General features: G+C 49.4%; 1 protein-coding gene across 1 annotated transcript in view; it reads left to right on the forward strand.

Annotated features, from left to right (window-relative positions):
- The window catches only part of pkhd1l1 (PKHD1 like 1), a 178,669-nt gene that overhangs the window by 134,591 nt on the left and 26,035 nt on the right, over positions 1 to 18,043 (forward strand). The window contains exons 61-72 of the mRNA XM_033020374.1: positions 1,105 to 1,231; positions 2,081 to 2,178; positions 2,757 to 2,847; positions 3,780 to 3,928; positions 6,200 to 6,322; positions 7,142 to 7,233; positions 7,292 to 7,416; positions 11,102 to 11,267; positions 11,939 to 12,171; positions 13,267 to 13,434; positions 16,172 to 16,329; positions 17,295 to 17,430. Of these exons, the coding sequence (XP_032876265.1) occupies positions 1,105 to 1,231; positions 2,081 to 2,178; positions 2,757 to 2,847; positions 3,780 to 3,928; positions 6,200 to 6,322; positions 7,142 to 7,233; positions 7,292 to 7,416; positions 11,102 to 11,267; positions 11,939 to 12,171; positions 13,267 to 13,434; positions 16,172 to 16,329; positions 17,295 to 17,430 (1,666 nt within the window). The remainder of the gene's footprint in view (positions 1 to 1,104; positions 1,232 to 2,080; positions 2,179 to 2,756; positions 2,848 to 3,779; positions 3,929 to 6,199; positions 6,323 to 7,141; positions 7,234 to 7,291; positions 7,417 to 11,101; positions 11,268 to 11,938; positions 12,172 to 13,266; positions 13,435 to 16,171; positions 16,330 to 17,294; positions 17,431 to 18,043) is intronic.

Raw genomic sequence — 18,043 nt, forward strand, 5'->3', positions numbered from 1 at the left:
AGCAGCCTGCGGGTTCTGAGCATAGACACCTCCCCTGGGTGGCAAACACTTTTGCCCCAGTCCCAGCAAGGGTGGTATCAACCGATGAAATACAGAGACCAGAGGACACATCTCGTCTCAGATGCTGCTAACCAGCTGTGTAATCCCAACATATCTTTCTTTTATCTCCGATTTCTAACACTGGGAGTGTTTTGTTTCTTGATCTACATTGGGAAGGATTTTAGAGGCACCCACCGCTCCGACACAACAAGTCCACCGGACGGCAAGCCCCCATCCCGGGCTGAGACTGATGCCCTGCCCACCGGTCGTTGAGATCTGCTCCTACTGTCTGGGGTGCGGGCTGCGCGATTCTGCCCACCTGTGGGTGTGACCCCCAGATCATCAATCAATCAATCAACCTTTATTGTCATCTTGCAAAGCAACCGTTGTACAGTGCAAAATGAGAAGATGTTTCCCAGGGAATACCGGAGCATCGCACATAAACATTAAACATATCACACATAAAATAAAAACAATAAAAACAATCCAGTCCCTGATATAACAGTACGAATAGTTAAAAAGTGCAGGTAAAAACAGCAACATTAAAATACAAGTAAAAACAGTCATAAATTGTCCAGGGCAGCTGATTTAAGTGGCCAGTGCCAGTTATTAAATTGTCAGTGCAAAAAACAGCAGAATCAGATGGAGTGACTGTTTAGCAGCCTCACAGCCTGTGGCAGGAAGCTGTTTAGCAGTCTGGTTGTCCGGGCTTTGATGCTACGGTATCTCTTGCCTGATGGCAGGAGATCCAGATGTGTGTGGAGGGGGTGCAGTCTGTCCTTTGCTATGCTCAGTGCTTTTTTCAGGCAGCAGCTCTGGAACAGTTCTTGTACCGAGGGTAGGGAGACGCCAATGATCCTCTCTGCTCCCCTCACTACCCTCTGCAGAGACTTCCTGTCATCCATTGAGAGAGTGGGCAGAGGGATCCATTTAACAATGGCAGGGCTGATCACATAGTGGAGGGGGAGAGAGTGAGAAAACACCTTCCTGGAAAGAAATTTGGTGCGTTTTGTTTTATGACATTAGGAATTTATTCCTGGCATTAACTGGAATGTTCTCTCCCAGGTCGAAAGAAATGAATCCTACATTCAGGGCTGTGCTATCCACAGTGGATTTTCTCCCGCCATTGGGGTATTTGGAACAGATGGCCTTAACATCGATGACAACATCATTTATAACACCCTGGGGGAAGGTATGTGGAGTTCTGTCTCGGACTATGCCTTGGGAGCTGATGATGAGCTTGTGGGGGACAGTGAGGAAACTAGAAGAGAGATGATGACCAGTTCAACATTCCCGTCTGAAGTCAACAGGGTTTTAAATGCAAGGTAGACACAAAATGCTGGAGTAACTCAGCGGGTCAGGTGGCATCTCTGGAGAGAAGGAATGGGTGACGTTTCGGGTCGAGACCCTTCTTCAGGGTTTTAAATGCAGTAGTTAAGAAGGAGAATGGTGCATTAACAATAGGATTGGAGTTGCAGGTTTAGAGTCATTCTGCTCCAATTATATTGGCATCTTGTTGGGCCACATGTGGATAACCGTGCAGGACTAGTCTACCCACAGACAGGTAGACATACAATGGAGGGAATAAAGTGAGTGTCCACTAGATCTATACCAGGGATTGCTTCCATGTGGAGAGCTGAAACCAACACTTTAGAAGAATGAGAGGTCTCATTGAAACAGAGTTCTTTCATGGGAGGATGTTGGATGGGACATCCTGGGGTGTCTAGATTCAGAGGTCAATCTCAAGTAAGAAGCTATTATTCAGGGCAAAGATGAGGAGAAATGTCTTCAACCAAAAGGGAGGTGACACTGGGTGAAATTGGGGATATGGAGCTAGTGGGGATAAAGTAGATCAGCCATGGCCTGACTGAATGGCTGAAGACTGATGAAAATCAGATCTCAGAAAGTCGAGGTTTGGTCTGAGGTGCAACTCTCAGGATAGGACGGCCAGTGTGGTTTTTCATGTTGTCTCTGGCTATGCCCTTCATAACAATGACTTACGAACTTCCGATGAGTTCAATGCATTCCTTCACTTTTCCAGGTATCAAGGTGTGGGGGAGCAGGAACCGCGTGAGGAGGAACCTTGTGGTTCTCAGCAAGTCTGCAGTGTTCCACTACTCCTGGACAGCAGCAGTCGAGGTTTGCCAGCGGTGTGGGAATGGGGGGTGGGGGGGGGGGGGTTGAGAGGGATTCAGCATCTCTTCAAGCTTCCTTTTCTCATGATACGCAGGAATACCCAGGGCACTGCTCCTAACTGAGTAATCCCTTAATGCAGGGACCTCTCGCTCAGCCCCTGACCCAGGTACACTCACACACAAGGACCCCACTCCTTGTGCTGTCCTGGTCCAAGGGAACTCACCATCCCCAAAGACCAGCACAATAATCGCCTCCCAGAACAGTCCCAGCTCAGGTGTTCTGGTGGCCAAGGATGGCAGCAACCTCCCCCTTCTTTCCCTCTCTCCTTCCAACCCCTCCTTACGTTTACGCAAACTCTTTGCCCAGTTCACCAGCTCTTGCCCTGACCGACAGTAGTCCCCTGCCCAGCCTCTGCCCCACCCATCATGACCATAGAGCAGTCTGGACCTGTGCTCGATGATGTCTCAAGGCTGCAGTTAGTGACAAGCCCTGGGTGTACTGGGCACACTGGGCTATGCTCCACACATTCTGCCTCACACCTTACCCCTTGTGTTTCTATGTCAATGTTTCTTGCTTTCCAGGTGGACAAAGGCTCTGACACTGTGCTTCAGGAGAACATAGTTGTGGGCTCTGAGCAGTTGGGTTACCGCATTAATGGAGAACCTTGTCCCGGTGAGTCTCAATGTCACTGCCTCTGGTGAACACAAGTTACCGATGTCCCTCTGGCCGTCGGGAAGCAGGCGCACAGGATATGGAAGGGGGAACTGAGGAGCCTCTGCTATCTGACCATGGGGCTTGGAGAGGGGTGGGTTCCAATGTCAAATTCCTAAAACCTCCTTGTGGCTTCAGAGGTTGAACTGTGATGAGACGTTGCAGAAATCCTGAGAGTTTCCAGGACAGGACCATTGGTTCCCAACAGGAACAAATGAACGATTGCAAGAAGGCGCCCAGGTCTGGCGACTCTGTGTACGCAGGTCCCAGAAGTGGATCTGCAATCACATGTTACAATAAATTAAACTATTGTTGCTTAGTTGGGGGAGATGGCAACAAAGGATGAATAGGTTTCTAACCCATCTATTTTGGTGCAGGGTTGGTACTTGGCACCAGACTGGGCACCTCCTGTGTTCCTGGTATCTGAAGGCATGGACTTTCCTTGGCCAGGCCCACAAGGGCCAATGAAGAGAGACAGCCAACGTAATGGGAAAATATCAGTCACCATCTCCCCAGAACCTGGGTCACGTTCGAGGCCTGAATGGTCTCAATTTGGGGTAGGGTGATTGTGGTGTAAGGAGCTGTTGAGCAGAAGACAGTGGTGAGTTGGGAGAGAGCGTGGTGTGGGGCGAAGCAACATAAGCAAGGAGCACTTTCAGGCCTGCAAGAAGCTTGGGTAAGAGTTCTCAAACAAGGTGGCTGCTGAACAGGGCATTGATGCAAGGCAGTTTGTGTGGGCTGGGGGTTTTGTGTTGGACAGGGGCAGGCCTGTGCAGGCTGCGGGCTCCACGCACAGTTCAGACTGTGTGGGTTTGGAGTTTCATGCAGGGCAGCCTGTGCAGGCCAGGGAATGCATGCACCACTGGAGGGATGTAACCATTGCCGTTCTACAGGACAACCAAATCCCGTTGAGCCTTGGACTGATAACGAGGTCCGTGGAGGCCAGATTGGTGTTTACATGAACAAAGGTGGCCTTCCCAACTGCTCCCTTATCCAAGGATTCACAGTGTGGCAATGCCAGGACTATGGCATCTACTTCCAGGTAAGAATTCATCTTGGGGGCTTCTTGCTCAGTAGATGCAAAGGGAAACATTCGTACCATGTTCATGATTCAGTAAGTGCTGCCTGACACTGACAGGACCTTGGAGTAGGTTTGGGTCATTCGAGTGATAGCCCAGGTAGCGTCTGATCATTTACACTTGACTTTTACTTAAATGATAATTATATATTTGTAAGGGGTGGACAATGCAGATTCGAACCTGGCAAGGATTAAATAATTCTACAAGGATGAGACTTAGCCAATGAGAGTTTTAGTTGTAGTTTAGTGATAGCCCACCGATTCTGCGCTGACCAGCGATCACCCGTACATTAGTTCTATGTCCTACACTCTAGGGTCAATTTACAGAAACCAAGTAACCTGCAGACCTGCACATCTTTGGAATGTGGGTGGAAACCGGAGCACTCGGAGAAAGCCCATGCGGTCACAGAGAGAACGTGCAAACTCAGCTCCCGTAGCCAGGATCAAACCTGGGTCTGGCGCTCTAAGGCAGTAAAGGGCCTGTCCCACCAGCATGCGATTGCATGCGTCTAGCGCGACCAAACGTGGTCGCTTGAGGCATATGGCCTCGCAGGGCCAGTCCCACTTCGATCACCGTAGGCGTGTGGAGTTATGCGGGGCTGGTCCCGACATTCCAAAAATCTTGCACTGTTCGAAAATCCCGCGCGACAACGGCCGCATTTAGGCCGTACGCAACGTCTCGACGGGCGTACGCAGCGTCCTGACAGCGTACGCCTAGTGCGTGGCGTTGCGCGATGACTTCACCGCCCGACGTGCCGTTGCGCGATGACGTCACCGCCCGACGCCTTGCTACGTCCAAATTCAGTCGGCCCGCCTCCTGCCCAGCTGATTGGTGAGTTTGACATAAATTACGTCACGGGCAAACTTTGCGCGTACTTACCGCGAACTTATCACGAACTCAGCGCGAATTCCGCTTCCGTTTGGTCGCGCTAGATGCATGCAATCACATGCTGGTGGGACAGGCCGTTAATTCTACCACTGTGCCACTGAGGTCTGTATAAGGCCTCTGTGGAACCTCATCTGGAGTGCTGTGGGCTCTTTCTGTCCCTGAATCAGCACGCCTTGGAATTTGTGTAACACAAGCACACTGGAGTAGGTCCTGAGATGAGGAGTTGTCCTGTTCAGACAGATTTAGAGAGATTGGAGTTCAGATGAATGAGAAGTTATGTTATTGAAACAAGGTTCTCATTTGGAAGGACAAGAGAGCAGCCATCTCTTCCGAAGCTCTGCCAAAGCTGGAGTCTTGGACCGGGGGGCACATTCTCAGGATTGGTTGTAAATCCACTGAAATTCTCTCTCAGAGGATGCTCAGATATCAAATAAAGCTGAGACTGATGATTTATGGAAATACGGAGAGGACTTAGAGTCATAGAGTCTTACAGCGGCAGAGGTTATGCGGTGTGCAGGGCTCAATCTTTTCCCATTGCTCCACTGATGTTTAGACTTTAGAGATACAGTGCAGAAACAGGCCCTTCAGCCCACTGAGTCTGTGATGACCAGCAATCTCTCGAACAATAGAACTATCCTACACACAAGGGACAATTTACAATTTTTACCAAAGCCAAATTAACCCACAAACCTGCACGCCTTTGGAATGTGAGAGGGAACCGGAGCACCCGGGGAAAACCCACACAGTCATAGGGAGAACGTACAAACTCCATATAGACAGCACCCATAGTCAGGATTTAACCCAGGTCTCTGGCACTATAAGGCAGCAATCCCACCACAGCACCACTGTGCCACCCTATCTTCCTCCCATCGTAACATCAAAGATGCAGATGTTTTCTGAAGATTGCACAGTTCCATTTAATCCACAATTCCTCAGAAAATGAAGCAGCCCATGCCTGCACACTGCTAAATTTAGACAGCAGTTGGGCAAGTAGACAAGTAGCATTCAGGCCATATAAGTGAAAATAATGTTATGGAAGGAACTGCTGGTTTATATCGAAGATAGACACTAAATGCTGGAAGGTCAAGCAGCATCTCTGGGAAAAAGTAATAGGTGACGTTTCGGTTTGGAACCCTTTTCTCCAGAGTTGCTGCCTGACCCGCGGAATTACTCCAGCATTTTGTGTCTATCTAATTGATTATAATGTCCAGCTCCAATAAGAGAAAATCTAATACAGACCATCAGTATCATCCTGGGGGCACCAGAAACTCAAATGGACCAGCCACAGAAAGTTGCGGGTTGCAGAATTTTCATCCAGCATGAAAACTAACCTGTGCTTATTACAGGCAGAATATTCAGTGCAAGTCTCCAATGTGACTCTGGTGGACAATGGATTGGGTATTTTTCCAATGATTTACGGACCTCCAGCGCTCTCTCATCGGATATCCAATAAAACCATTTACATTACAGTAAGTCATCTTATTCTGCTGCATTAAGCTGTCTAGTCAAGTTGAGTTTATTATCAAATGCACAAGTGCAGTGAGGTATTGGTGCATTGGAAATCCTGCTTGCAGCAGCATTACAGGCACATGGACTCAGACATAAAAAGATGAAAACATAAATTATGCATTATTTATGTACAGATTATTCATAAATTGTACATGACAGTGAAAAGAAAAGGCATTAGAACAAAACACATTTTGAAAACTATCCATTGTAGTGCAAGAAGAGTTGTGAAAGGTTGCCAAATGAAACCTGCTCATTCTTGTTCAATCTACTGTGTGCTGAAGGAGGTGTCGGTGATTCCTGCTGAGAGTTTATAAATTCCCTGCGTATGGTTTTATACACGACAGAAATTGCTTTACAATAAACGAGGAGGGAAATTCGGATTGAATGCATGGGGGGAGTATCTCAGTGAAAGGGACGAAGCAGTTCCACAGGAAGGTGGTGGGAGCAGGTAACGTTGGTTCATTCAAGTGTAAATGAGAGGGAATTCATTTGGGCAATAAATTGAGGCGCAGTGTTAGAAAAGCCAAGCTATGTGGGGAGGAAAGGGATCCATGGATTTCTGGTCCCCTGTTTTACCAACTGGGTCTGCTGGGGACACTGATGCCTTTCAGTAATCAATGCCCCCTTTTGACTATGATGTTAGATGGACTTTGATCTTTCCCCAACTAACAGGGAAACCATCCAGGGGTATTCTGTGTAAAAATAAAAGGCAGATCCAATGGTTTCATAATCTACAGATAATCCTGCTAATTCCCATGTTGATATTTGCTTTCCTATAGAATGCTTTGGTGGTCGGAGTTAGTCCTGGCTTCAATTGCTCAGATGTTCAGCTTGATAACTCTGCAGGGAGCAGCTGGGGTAAGGACAGTCTTTTTTCAAAGGATGATTGAAAGTGGGCTTGACGGGAGGCTGGAGATTAATCTGTGGTCCCGTTTCCCTGCTGCAGGAAGGAGTGGAATCTGCTGGCCAACGTTTGCTTCAGCGAGCAACCATCCACCTCTCTACACGGTGCTGACGAGCTACCCGGCCATACATGGACTGATGATGGTGCAGAGTAAGTAAAGACACGGTGCCAAAGGCTGCAGCTGTCAATGACCGGTGATATGCAGTGATGAGGGCGACACCAGGGCCGGATCTCCACTTGTGAGGCCCCCTCCGCGTTGGTTTTCAGCGCTGGCGGCAAGGCAGCGACCGGACAGCCATGGCGGCCAAATCTCCCACAATTCAAAGCGAGGGAGAAAGTGCCCAGCGCCGACCAGTTGCAGTTGCAGTACGCATGCGCAGGGCGGCCGATGATGTGCTGGCCGTGGTTGTGCGCATGTGCAGGGGGGAGGACGTGCAGGCCGCAGCAATGCGCATGTGCAAGGCGGCCCGCCGTGCCGGCGGATGAGGAGCGAGCGGAGCCCGGCGGCCCGGACACGGAGAGCAGGGGGAGATGGAGAGAGAGAGATAGAGAGGGGGACCCACCCAGAGTTGAACGGTAGGCGTCCTGCCTTGGCCGGAGGCCCCCCTAGACCTCGAGGCCCTAAGCTTAAGCTTGTCTAGTTTATAGGTAAATCCGGCCCTGGGCAACACTGTGGTACAGCAGGTAGAACTGCTGGCTCACAGCTCCAGTGATCATCATTCGGGGATGCCTGTGTGGAGTTTGCAAAGTCTCCTTGTAACCCCAAGGTTTTGACATGTAGATTGATAGGTTGTGAAGAACGCAACTGCAGATGCTGGTAGAGATGATACCTGACCCACAGAATTACTCCAGTCTATCTAGCGTTGATAGATTAATAGACTGGAGTAAATTCTCCCAAATTGGAGGTGGAGGGTAGGGGGTAGTGATGGAAATAGTCATGCAGTCATACAGCATGGACACAGGCCCTCGGCCCAACTTGCCAATGCCAAACAAGGTAACCCATCGATACTAGTCCTACCACATTTAGCCCATATCCTCTAAATCCTTTCCCTGCACCTGTCCAAATGTCTATTATGTAGGAAAACGTTGGGAGAATAAAATGAGATTTTAATGTTTTTAAGGTTTAACGGTTGTTGTTGATGAGCAGTGACTCAGTGGGCCAAAAGGCATGATTCTGTGCTGATTGAGGGTAATCGCATAGATTGTTTCTGAGCCTGGAACTCCAATCTTGATCAGCAGAGATTACTCCAGCGTAAACATCTGTGTACCCTGGGGTGGGCGGCAAGAGGAAATGTGCCTGGTTGAGAGAGATTGGGGGGTAGCAGGGACTAGAGTGACGGAAGTGGTTGTGCTTTGGGACAGTGGAGGTAATACGCCACCCCTGAGACCCCCAGGGAGATTTTAGGGAGGGGGGGAGGGAACCAGTTGACAGGGCAGACGGTCTGTGTAGGCTGTGGGCCGAGCGTCGAAAATGTGTCTAATTTAGAATTTAACGTTCGTGACCCATGTCTGGGAACTAATTGAAATTTTGCACAGATTTAGATAAAATATAATTGAGAAGGAAGTGATAACTCGTCATTGCCAAAAGTTGCACATTAATTAATTAAGCTAATTAGAAAATGAGATCGAAAAAGTAAGCGCCATCTAGTGTTCAATGCTCATATTACCCCATGGGAGCCTAATTCTGTGTTGCTGTCTATTTAGTAGTAGTAGTAGTAGTAGGCCCCCGTCAGTCATGACAGACCATGGGTGATGCATCCTAGTTGTTGGCTGCCTGCTCAAAACCTCGGCTAGAGCAGCGTCGCTTGTGGCTGAAGAGATCAATGCGGGAGTGACTGTCTGTCGCAAAGGTCACATTTGTGTGAGGTCTCTGGTTTGTTGAAGTTGCTGCGCTCCTTTCTGCGTGCCCGCTTGTGTGCTGCTGCGTTCAACAGTTTCTCTTCCCCCGTTTTGAGATGTTGGTTCAGGGTACCTCTCCACCTCGTGCGGTCAGCTGCAAGGCTCTCCCATGACTCCACATCGATGTCGAGCGCCTTCATATCTCTCTTGCAGACATCCTTGTAACGTAGCTGGGGGCGGCTGATGGTTCTCCTCCCAGATGTCAGCTCTCCATTGAGGATTTATTTTGGAATACGGCCATCCTCCATGCGGTGGACATGGCCCAGCAACTGCTGTCTGCGCTGCCTGAGTAGAGTGTACGTACTGGGAAGGCCAGCACGAGACAGGATCTCAGCGTTGAACGCCAGGATACGGCGGATGCTTCTAAGGTGGAAGGTGTTGAGTCTTCTCTCCTGTCTGTCGGATGCAAGCCTGGGCGATGTCATATGGAGGACAGGCTGTTGCCCGTGCAGCATGTCCCCCCTCTCCACGTCGCTGATCGATCCAAAGGAACAGCAGGGCCGTTACAGTTTGGCACCAGCGCCGTCGCAGGAGCTGCCAGAGCGAGGTTGTAGACAACGACGAACTGCCTTAGGGGCTTCAACTCCGGATTTTCTTGAGGTTTACTCCTGGAGCTTATTCCATGACTGGATATGGCCACAAGGCAGTGGGGGTTTAAAATCAGAGTTTTCCCTCTCCTAGATGGACTACCTTCCCAGGCTGACGGGCCCCATCTGCCCGAGACTCGTGGAGACGGGAGCGTCTACCTTCCCATGCAGGTCGATAGCAACTGCCCACTATTTAAACCATATATTATTATATCATATGTGATGTGAATATGACTGTAATTATATATAATTATATTATAATTATATAATTATATTTACTTATATAATTATAATTGTGAGTGTGTATTTTGAGTGAGACTGCCGCAGAGGTCCGGTTCCTGAACCAGCCTAATTAATGGGTGAGGGCAGTTCCTGTGGGTTCCCCCATTTACTGAACCCCACTGACTGCCAGTGTGCAGAGTGGGGGTCATGGCCATAGTGGGACTGGGGCAGTGCCAGGCTAGGGGCATGTTAAAGCATCTTCACTGAGAGGAAAATGCCGAACCCTATACTAACCCTAACTCGCCCCCCCCTTCCAGAGCTGCCCACGGCTGGAGCTGGAGCCGCTTTGGGACCGGCTGCGGGCTCCGTACGTGTGGCTGCTCAGCGCGTCCACCTCAGCCAGCATGCCCTTCTGGATCATCATAGTGATGATGGTGGGGAGCAGCACTGCCCTGCACGCCACACGGGCCCCTTCAGCACCACCATAGCGCCGGCTCAGTCAGTCCGCCCGCTCACTGCAACACCGTCCTACCGACAGCCCGACCGACTCCTCACAGCATCCACCGTCCTACCGACAGCCTGACCAACCCCTCGCAGCACTCACCTGCCGACCGACCGACTGACTGGCTGACCATAATTCTAATCCTAGCTCTCCATTTTTATTCATCATTTTTATTTAACAGTTCACATCATAACTTTACAAAGATAAATCAATTGTAAAACAAAATTATCAGCAAGGTTAGCATTACCTTTATTCCTTCGAAACCTTGCTATTGTTTTGATGTAATTAGGAGGCAGCCATGATCCCAGTGCTCGCTGCCTAGCTACCATGAAACAAAGCGTGTGATTGGTCAATTGGCGTCCGACGTAATGTCAAACGTGCATTGATTGGACAATTACTACTCGGAAACTGGAGGTTTTTCTCATATTTTAAATATATGTGCAGGTTTTGGTCTTGGCGATTATTTCTATAATATTTTCACACAATATGTTAACAATTCAGGTAGTCACGTGATTTGGGTCACGAACTTAAACGAAAAAGCACCTCGGCCCACAGCCTAGTGTCATCTTTGTTCTGTTCACCGCTTGTCAATGCGTCGATGTTAATGCCGTTTCTTTCCCCAAAGATACGACATTTGTGGGTTTTCGGGGCGTATGTTCCCAGAAGTTGAACGTCATGTTTATCAGCAACCCAAACAATGAGGACCTGCAGCATCCAATCCTGCTGAAGGGGATCACTGTCGCCCAGAGTGAGGAGCGGGGAAAGGTCTTCATACACAGGCCTAATGTCAAGTGAGTCGGGGGCTGTTACATGGGGGCTTTAAACCTCAGAGCCCATAGACTGACTGATGGTGGGAGCCATTGATAGTCTCTGGCGAGGAAAGGGGTCATGAGAGGGGTGGTGAGAGGATTACAGTGATCTTTGTGATTCCTCTCACAGAAAGCTCCTCACACCATGTCAAAACCTTGGCCACTAAACCAACACCCTCTACAACTAACGGGTGGTGTTGACCCTGCCTCACCCTCTCCAACGGGCTCTCATGTGTGGGGCTGTTACCTATCTGGGTGCCTGGGGATCTATTGTGTTGGCAATTGTGCACACAGGCAGAACGATGTGCGTTTCTAAAATACTCCCTCCTCCTCCTCCACACCACTGTTCTAATGGTCCCATTCCAGTCTATGTGCACACTGTCTGTGCTTTCATTTGGGTCTGGAACCCCCAAAGACCCCAACAGCCTGAACATTGACTGGCCAGGGCTTGGGTTTCCAGCAAAATTACAATCAGGAGAACCCCAGATGCTGGAAACACAAAAGAAAAATGCTGGTAACTCTCAACAATCGTGCAGCATCAGGAAAGAGAAATTGAGTCCATGTTTGGGTTGAAGAGGCTTTGGGTACCTGGGCTCGACTATCGCCGTGCCTTTGCTGAGAAAGTCAGCCCATCAACTGTGTTTGTTTCTCAGGAAAGTCAACCCCAGCGACTGCGTGGACATGGACTGCGATGCCAAGAAGAAGACCATGCTGAAAGATCTGGACGGCTCATTCCTGGGAAAAGTGGGAGCAGTCATCCCACAGTCGGAGTATGAATGGAATGGTGACAAGCGCCGTGGGCTTGGCGATTACCGGATCCCAAAGGTCTTGCTGACTTCTCTAAACGGAAGCCGCATTCCTGTGTCCCAGGTGGCACCACATAAAGGTCAGAAGCACGTGTGTCAAGGCTGGGTTGGCCGGGGCTCTGAGAAGGGTTGGATGGTGGTAGGAGAATGATCCAGGCCAGAACCATTCCGGTGAAGGGTCAGCAACCTGAAACATCGGTTCTGCTTCTCTCCACGACCTGCTGAGTGTTTCCAACGGCAATGGGATTTGGTGTGAGTGACTGGAGAGTTCAGGGCAGTGAGGTCAATAGGAAATGGTGGAGGGAAGAGATAGTCAGCAGCGGATAGATGTTCTGATTCCCGGGAGAAGATAGTCCCATTTTCTGCCTGATGGAAAGTCGTAGAGTCATAGCACATAAACAGGCCCTTCGGCCCAACGCATAATTACCAATCATTTTTACCAACCTACACTAATGTCACCTGCTTGCATTAGGGCCATATTCCTCTTTAGCTTTCCTATTCAAGTACCTATCCAACATAGTGGTTGCATCTATCCAATGTACTGATTGCAATTGCCCAACATAGTGATTGCATCTGATTCCATCATCTTCTCTGACAGTGTGTTCCAGATATCAACCACTAGAGCCCAGTTGGGGCCGAGATATTTCCTCATCCCCACCCCCCAGATGCCAGATCACTCATACTGGAGAAGAAGGGTTAGCCAAATCCAGGGTGGTTCTCTGTGCAGGAGTGCAGGGAAAATGAAGCTAAAGTGGCTTAGAGGGAGAAATTATTTCCAGTGAATGGAGAATTGGTAACCGGAGAATACATCTGAAATATTTCACAAACTTACCCAGAGGAGCTCTGAATGTTTTGGGGCAGTAAGTTGCCGTGATCTGGGATCTGCTACCTGAACAGACAGTGAGAACAGTCAACAGGAGATTTCAGACGACCAGGGAATGACTGGAAAGTGCTGGGACCAGCAGAGCTGGAGGGAGTGAGTCTGGGAGGGGACCATTTGGAGAGCCATCACGACTTTGTTGGGCTGAATGGACTCCAGCTATGTTGTATAATCCCTGTGCAATGTTTGGCATCTTACATTTGAAGATGGAATGATGTGTGAGTGTTCTGACTGTGTCCCCTGTGAGTAATTCCCTTTAATGTTTTAACATCTCCTTTTATTTTTGTTCCCACAGGGATTATCCGAGATTCCTCGTGTACCTATATGTCTGACTGGCAAAGCTACAAGTGCTTTGGGCTGAACTATGAGCTGCTGGTTATTGAGAGCCTGGACTCTGATACTGAACACAGGAGATTGTCACCAGTGGCCGTCCTGTGTGACGGCTATCTCGACCTCATCAACGGTACAGACTACTTGCTGCCATCAGTAGTGGGCACGAAATCAGTGCCTTTCAGTCACAGGCCCTTCGTCTTGTTCCTTGCCACGGCCATACTCTCTCTTTCTGCTTCTTTAGACTTCACTTTTGAGACTTTAGAGATACACTGTGGAAACAGGCCCTTCATCCTACCGATTCCACACTGACCAGCCATCACCCCGTACATTAGCACTATCCCACACAGTAGGGAAATTTAACAATTTACAGAAACCAATTATACTACAAACCTGCACATCTTTGGAGTGTGGGAGGAAACTGGAGCACCTGAAGAAAACCCACGCAGTCATCGGGAGAACATACAACCTCCTTACAGACAGCACACATAGTCAGGATCGAACCCGGGTCTCTGGCGCTGTAAGGCAGAAACTCAACCGCTGCACCACTGTGCTGCCCAGTTCTATACTTCAGTTTCCAGTGTCTGAAACATTCACTGGTTTTCCCTCCACAGACATCACCTGAACTGCAAAATATTTTGTGCATTTTCTGTGTGTAACTTAAACTAAACTAGCTGCAGGATTTTCTCTGGTGTTGTAAGCGCTCTGTGCCTAGCCCATGCACATTCACTATCACCACCCAATGGGATTAAAGGAGCTGCAGGAATTTCAAGGCAGAAAGAAGATGTTTAGTTTAGAGATACAGTGTGGGAACAGGCTGTTCAGCCCACCGACCATCGATCACCTGTTCACACTTTTATTTTATTAGAAGCATTGAACATGCATCTTAATCATGATATGCAACATTATACATTTCGTGTACAACTTCTCTTTTTTTTCAAACTTTAACCTGTAATAGAAAAAGAGAAAAGAGAAAGAAGAGAAGAATGAGGATAGTTGTGAAGTGTAGTTCGCAGTAGTTGCCGTTAAATGAATGATGATGGTTAAGTAGACTGGTTGCTTGAGAATGTGGGGGGGGAAAAAAAGAAAGATATAAGAAAAGAAAACAAGGCCCCAAAGAGAAGAGGGCCTTAAGAAGGGAAAGGAAATAAGTAAAAAATCCAAAACAGGTAGAGCTAAACAAAAAAGAAAGGGAATGTGCCTAATTCATAACGATTCACACCCATCACCTGGTTCTGTAACAATAACCACTTGTTCCATGTTATCCCACTGTCTCATTCCTCCCCACCCGGAGGGAACCCTGATGGTCACAGTGATAACATCCAAACCCCACGCAAGCACCGCCCGAAGTCAGGATCGAACCCGTGTCTCTGGCACTGTGAGGCAGCAACACTTCCACCGCACCACTGTGCCCCCCTTGTATGTTGGAGCACTGCTTATCTTTGTCTTCCAGTTAGTGACAGTCTCACAACTGTTACAACTTTCTTTCTGCAGTTTGTACGACCAGCCTGCAGAGCATGGGTCATATAAATATGGAATCATACAGCATGGAAACAGACCCTTCGGCCCAATTCATTCATGCCAACCAAGATGCTAGTTCAATTTTTACGCATTTGATTCATATTCCACTCAAGCTTCCTCTCCATGTACCTATTCACATGTCTTTGAAATGTTGTTATTCTACATGCCTCAACCACTTCCTCTGGCAACTTGTTCCATATATGTACCATATATGTGGAAATAGTTGTCCGTCAGGTTCTGATTAAATCTTTCCGCTCTCACCTTCTAGTTTGAGATTCCCAATCCTGGGAAAGTGACTGTGCTTTCACCCTATCTATTCCCCTCATGATTTTATCTTCTGCACTCCACAAAGAATAAGTCCAAGCCTGCTCAACCTCTCCCTTTATCTTTCGTATAGCAGGGTGACCAAGAACACAACACAATACACCAAGTGCGGCCTTGTCAACGTCATGTTCAGCTGCAACATAACACAACAACTTCTACGCTCAATGCCCTGACTGATAAACGCCAGGGTGCTCGAAACCTCTTGCAATAGCGTGTCCACTTGTGAATGACACATTTCACATCAAAGTTTCTTTCAAGCCACATTTTAATATTTTCCCGGTCAACATGCACCTGTAGTCGGGTTTCGGCCCGAAACGTTGCCTATTTCCTTCACTCCATAGATGCTGCCGCACCCGCTGAATTTCTCCAGCATTTTTGTCTACCTTCGATTTTCCAGCATCTGCAGTTCCTTCTTGAACATCAACCCTGTACCTAATGCTCCAGGTGCCACATTTTCCCTTTGCGTTCTGAGCAATGAGTACATCCAACATTCCCTGCACTGAGATGTTTTGCTGCCTGCCCGCTTTCAGTTAATTTGTGTTATGACAAACTTGGTTTTCCACGGGAGCCACACTGGCCAATTAATTGCGAGTTGGAATCTGAATAGTCTTACTACAAGCAATGCTTCCTTTGCCCTTGAGCCTCTGCCAGTGGTGCTCCTGCACCTCAGCTCCTCCTCCCTGCCCCATCCCATGTCCCTCAACATTATCCTGAGTGTCCCGTTGTTCAATGCTCCCCAGCCAGGGAGACTATCTCCCAGTGTCTGCCATCTAGGGTGAAAAACTCCTTGGACTCAGAGAAGAGTTGGCTGATAAGGGAGGTGGGGTGCCTTGCACTTTGCCCCCAGCCCAAAGTGGAGGCACTACTCCCGGATCCTGACCCATTCTGGTGATGTTCGTCACCGAGTGCTCAAGCTGTTTCACCGGGAAGGTGGTGAAGTGTCAGTGTGGGTAACGCCTCTCGGGGACTTGCTCGGTATGTGTTTTTCCACTATGCATTGCTTACATTATGTGTTGCTATGGCAGGCCCACAGGACCACGGCTGGTGCTCTGGATATACCTGTAAGAAGAGGATCTCGCTTTTCTTTGGGATTGTGGCCACCAACAAGTCGTGCGATGTGTATTTCACCAGCACCAGCCCTCAGACTCTGCGTCTGCTGCTGCCTGCTGCTGATGCCAACAGAGTAAGGAACTATCTATGCCAATCCTCCCCGCTGTGGGCCCTCTATCCCACTGTGGGCCCTCTATCCCCGCTGTGGGCCCTCTATCCCACTGTGGGCCCTCTATCCCCGCTGTGGGCCCTCTATCCCCGCTGTGGGCCCTCTATCCCACTGTGGGCCCTCTATACCCTCTGTGGGCCCTCTATCCCCGCTGTGGGCCCTCTATCCCCGCTGTGGGCCCTCTATCCCCGCTGTGGGCCCTCTATCCCACTGTGGGCCCTCTATCCCCGCTGTGGGCCCTCTATCCCCGCTGTGGGCCCTCTATCCCACTGTGGGCCCTCTATCCCACTGTGGGCCCTCTATCCCACTGTGGGCCCTCTATCCCACTGTGGGCCCTCTATCCCACTGTGGGCCCTCTATCCCACTGTGGGCCCTCTATCCCCACTGTGGGCCCTCTATCCCCGCTGTGGGCCCTCTATCCCCACTGTGGGCCCTCTATCCCTCTGTGGGCCCTCTATCCCACTGTGGGCCCTCTATCCCACTGTGGGCCCTCTATCCCCGCTGTGGGCCCTCTATCCCCGCTGTGGACCCTCTATCCCCACTGTGGGCCCTCTATCCCCGCTGTGGGCCCTCTATCCCCGCTGTGGACCCTCTATCCCCACTGTGGGCCCTCTATCCCCGCTGTGGGCCCTCTATCCCACTGTGGGCCCTCTATCCCCGCTGCGGGCCCTGTATCCCACTGAGGGCCCTGTATCCCCGCTGTGGGCCCACATGCTGTCTTTCCTCCCCACGTGGTTCCAAGCTTTGGGATTCATTCCTGCCCAGCTTACCCTGCTCCCTGAAATGTTGCCTTACCTTTGACCAGCTTTACCCAAGCCAATATTTCCTCAGCTGGCTTGGTGTTTGGGAACCGTCCTGTCAGCTATCCTGGGACTTTAACTACATGGAGCCAATCTCCGCAACTAAATTTCTTTAACTTTCCGATAAAGGCTGTTCGTTTGTCCGTCTACTACTCATCGCCACAACGTCTGGATGTGTACGTCAACGGTGCACTGATCCCTCCAACCAACGCACAGTGGAACAACGATCACACAGACTACACCCTGAGGGCACCCACCTACACAGGTAAACCAGCAGTTGCAGCTCTGCTCAACAGTCAAACAATCATTCTCTGAGAGGAGGGATATTCACGTGGGACACATCCAACATGTACCCCCCCTTCTCCCTTCCCATTCTCTGGGGGGAGGAATTCTCCTGTGAGAATGAGTACCACTCCCTGAGGGAAGGGGTTTCTTCTCCTGAACCTGCTGATTTCCAGTTCCCATTTTATATCAATTGTCTGCACCCCCCCCCCCCCCCCTCCCTTCAGATCACCCCCCAGAATACGTAACGAGAAAATTTATCCCCAATCAGTTTAGCGCTTCCTGTGGGAAGAACCTCTCAGATCTTGGAGTGTTCTGGATATATTTTACCCCCTGCTTCAATGCCACGATATATACTCTTTAATAAAGAAAACAGAACTGTACAGGGTGGTTTGACCCAGGGATATGGAGACCAGAACTGTGCACAGTAAACCCCGTGTGGTCCTGGGGATATGCAGACTAAAGTGTGCAAGATCCTCGCAGTGTAGTCTAAACCAGGGATACGGAGATCGGTATTGTACATGGTACTCCCACTATGGAGTATCCAAGATGGATGGAACCCGGGACTGTTTGTGGTCCTCCCAGTGTGGTCTAAC

Source organism: Amblyraja radiata, chromosome 4 (assembly GCF_010909765.2).
Source record: "Amblyraja radiata isolate CabotCenter1 chromosome 4, sAmbRad1.1.pri, whole genome shotgun sequence".
Classification (NCBI taxonomy): domain Eukaryota; kingdom Metazoa; phylum Chordata; class Chondrichthyes; order Rajiformes; family Rajidae; genus Amblyraja; species Amblyraja radiata.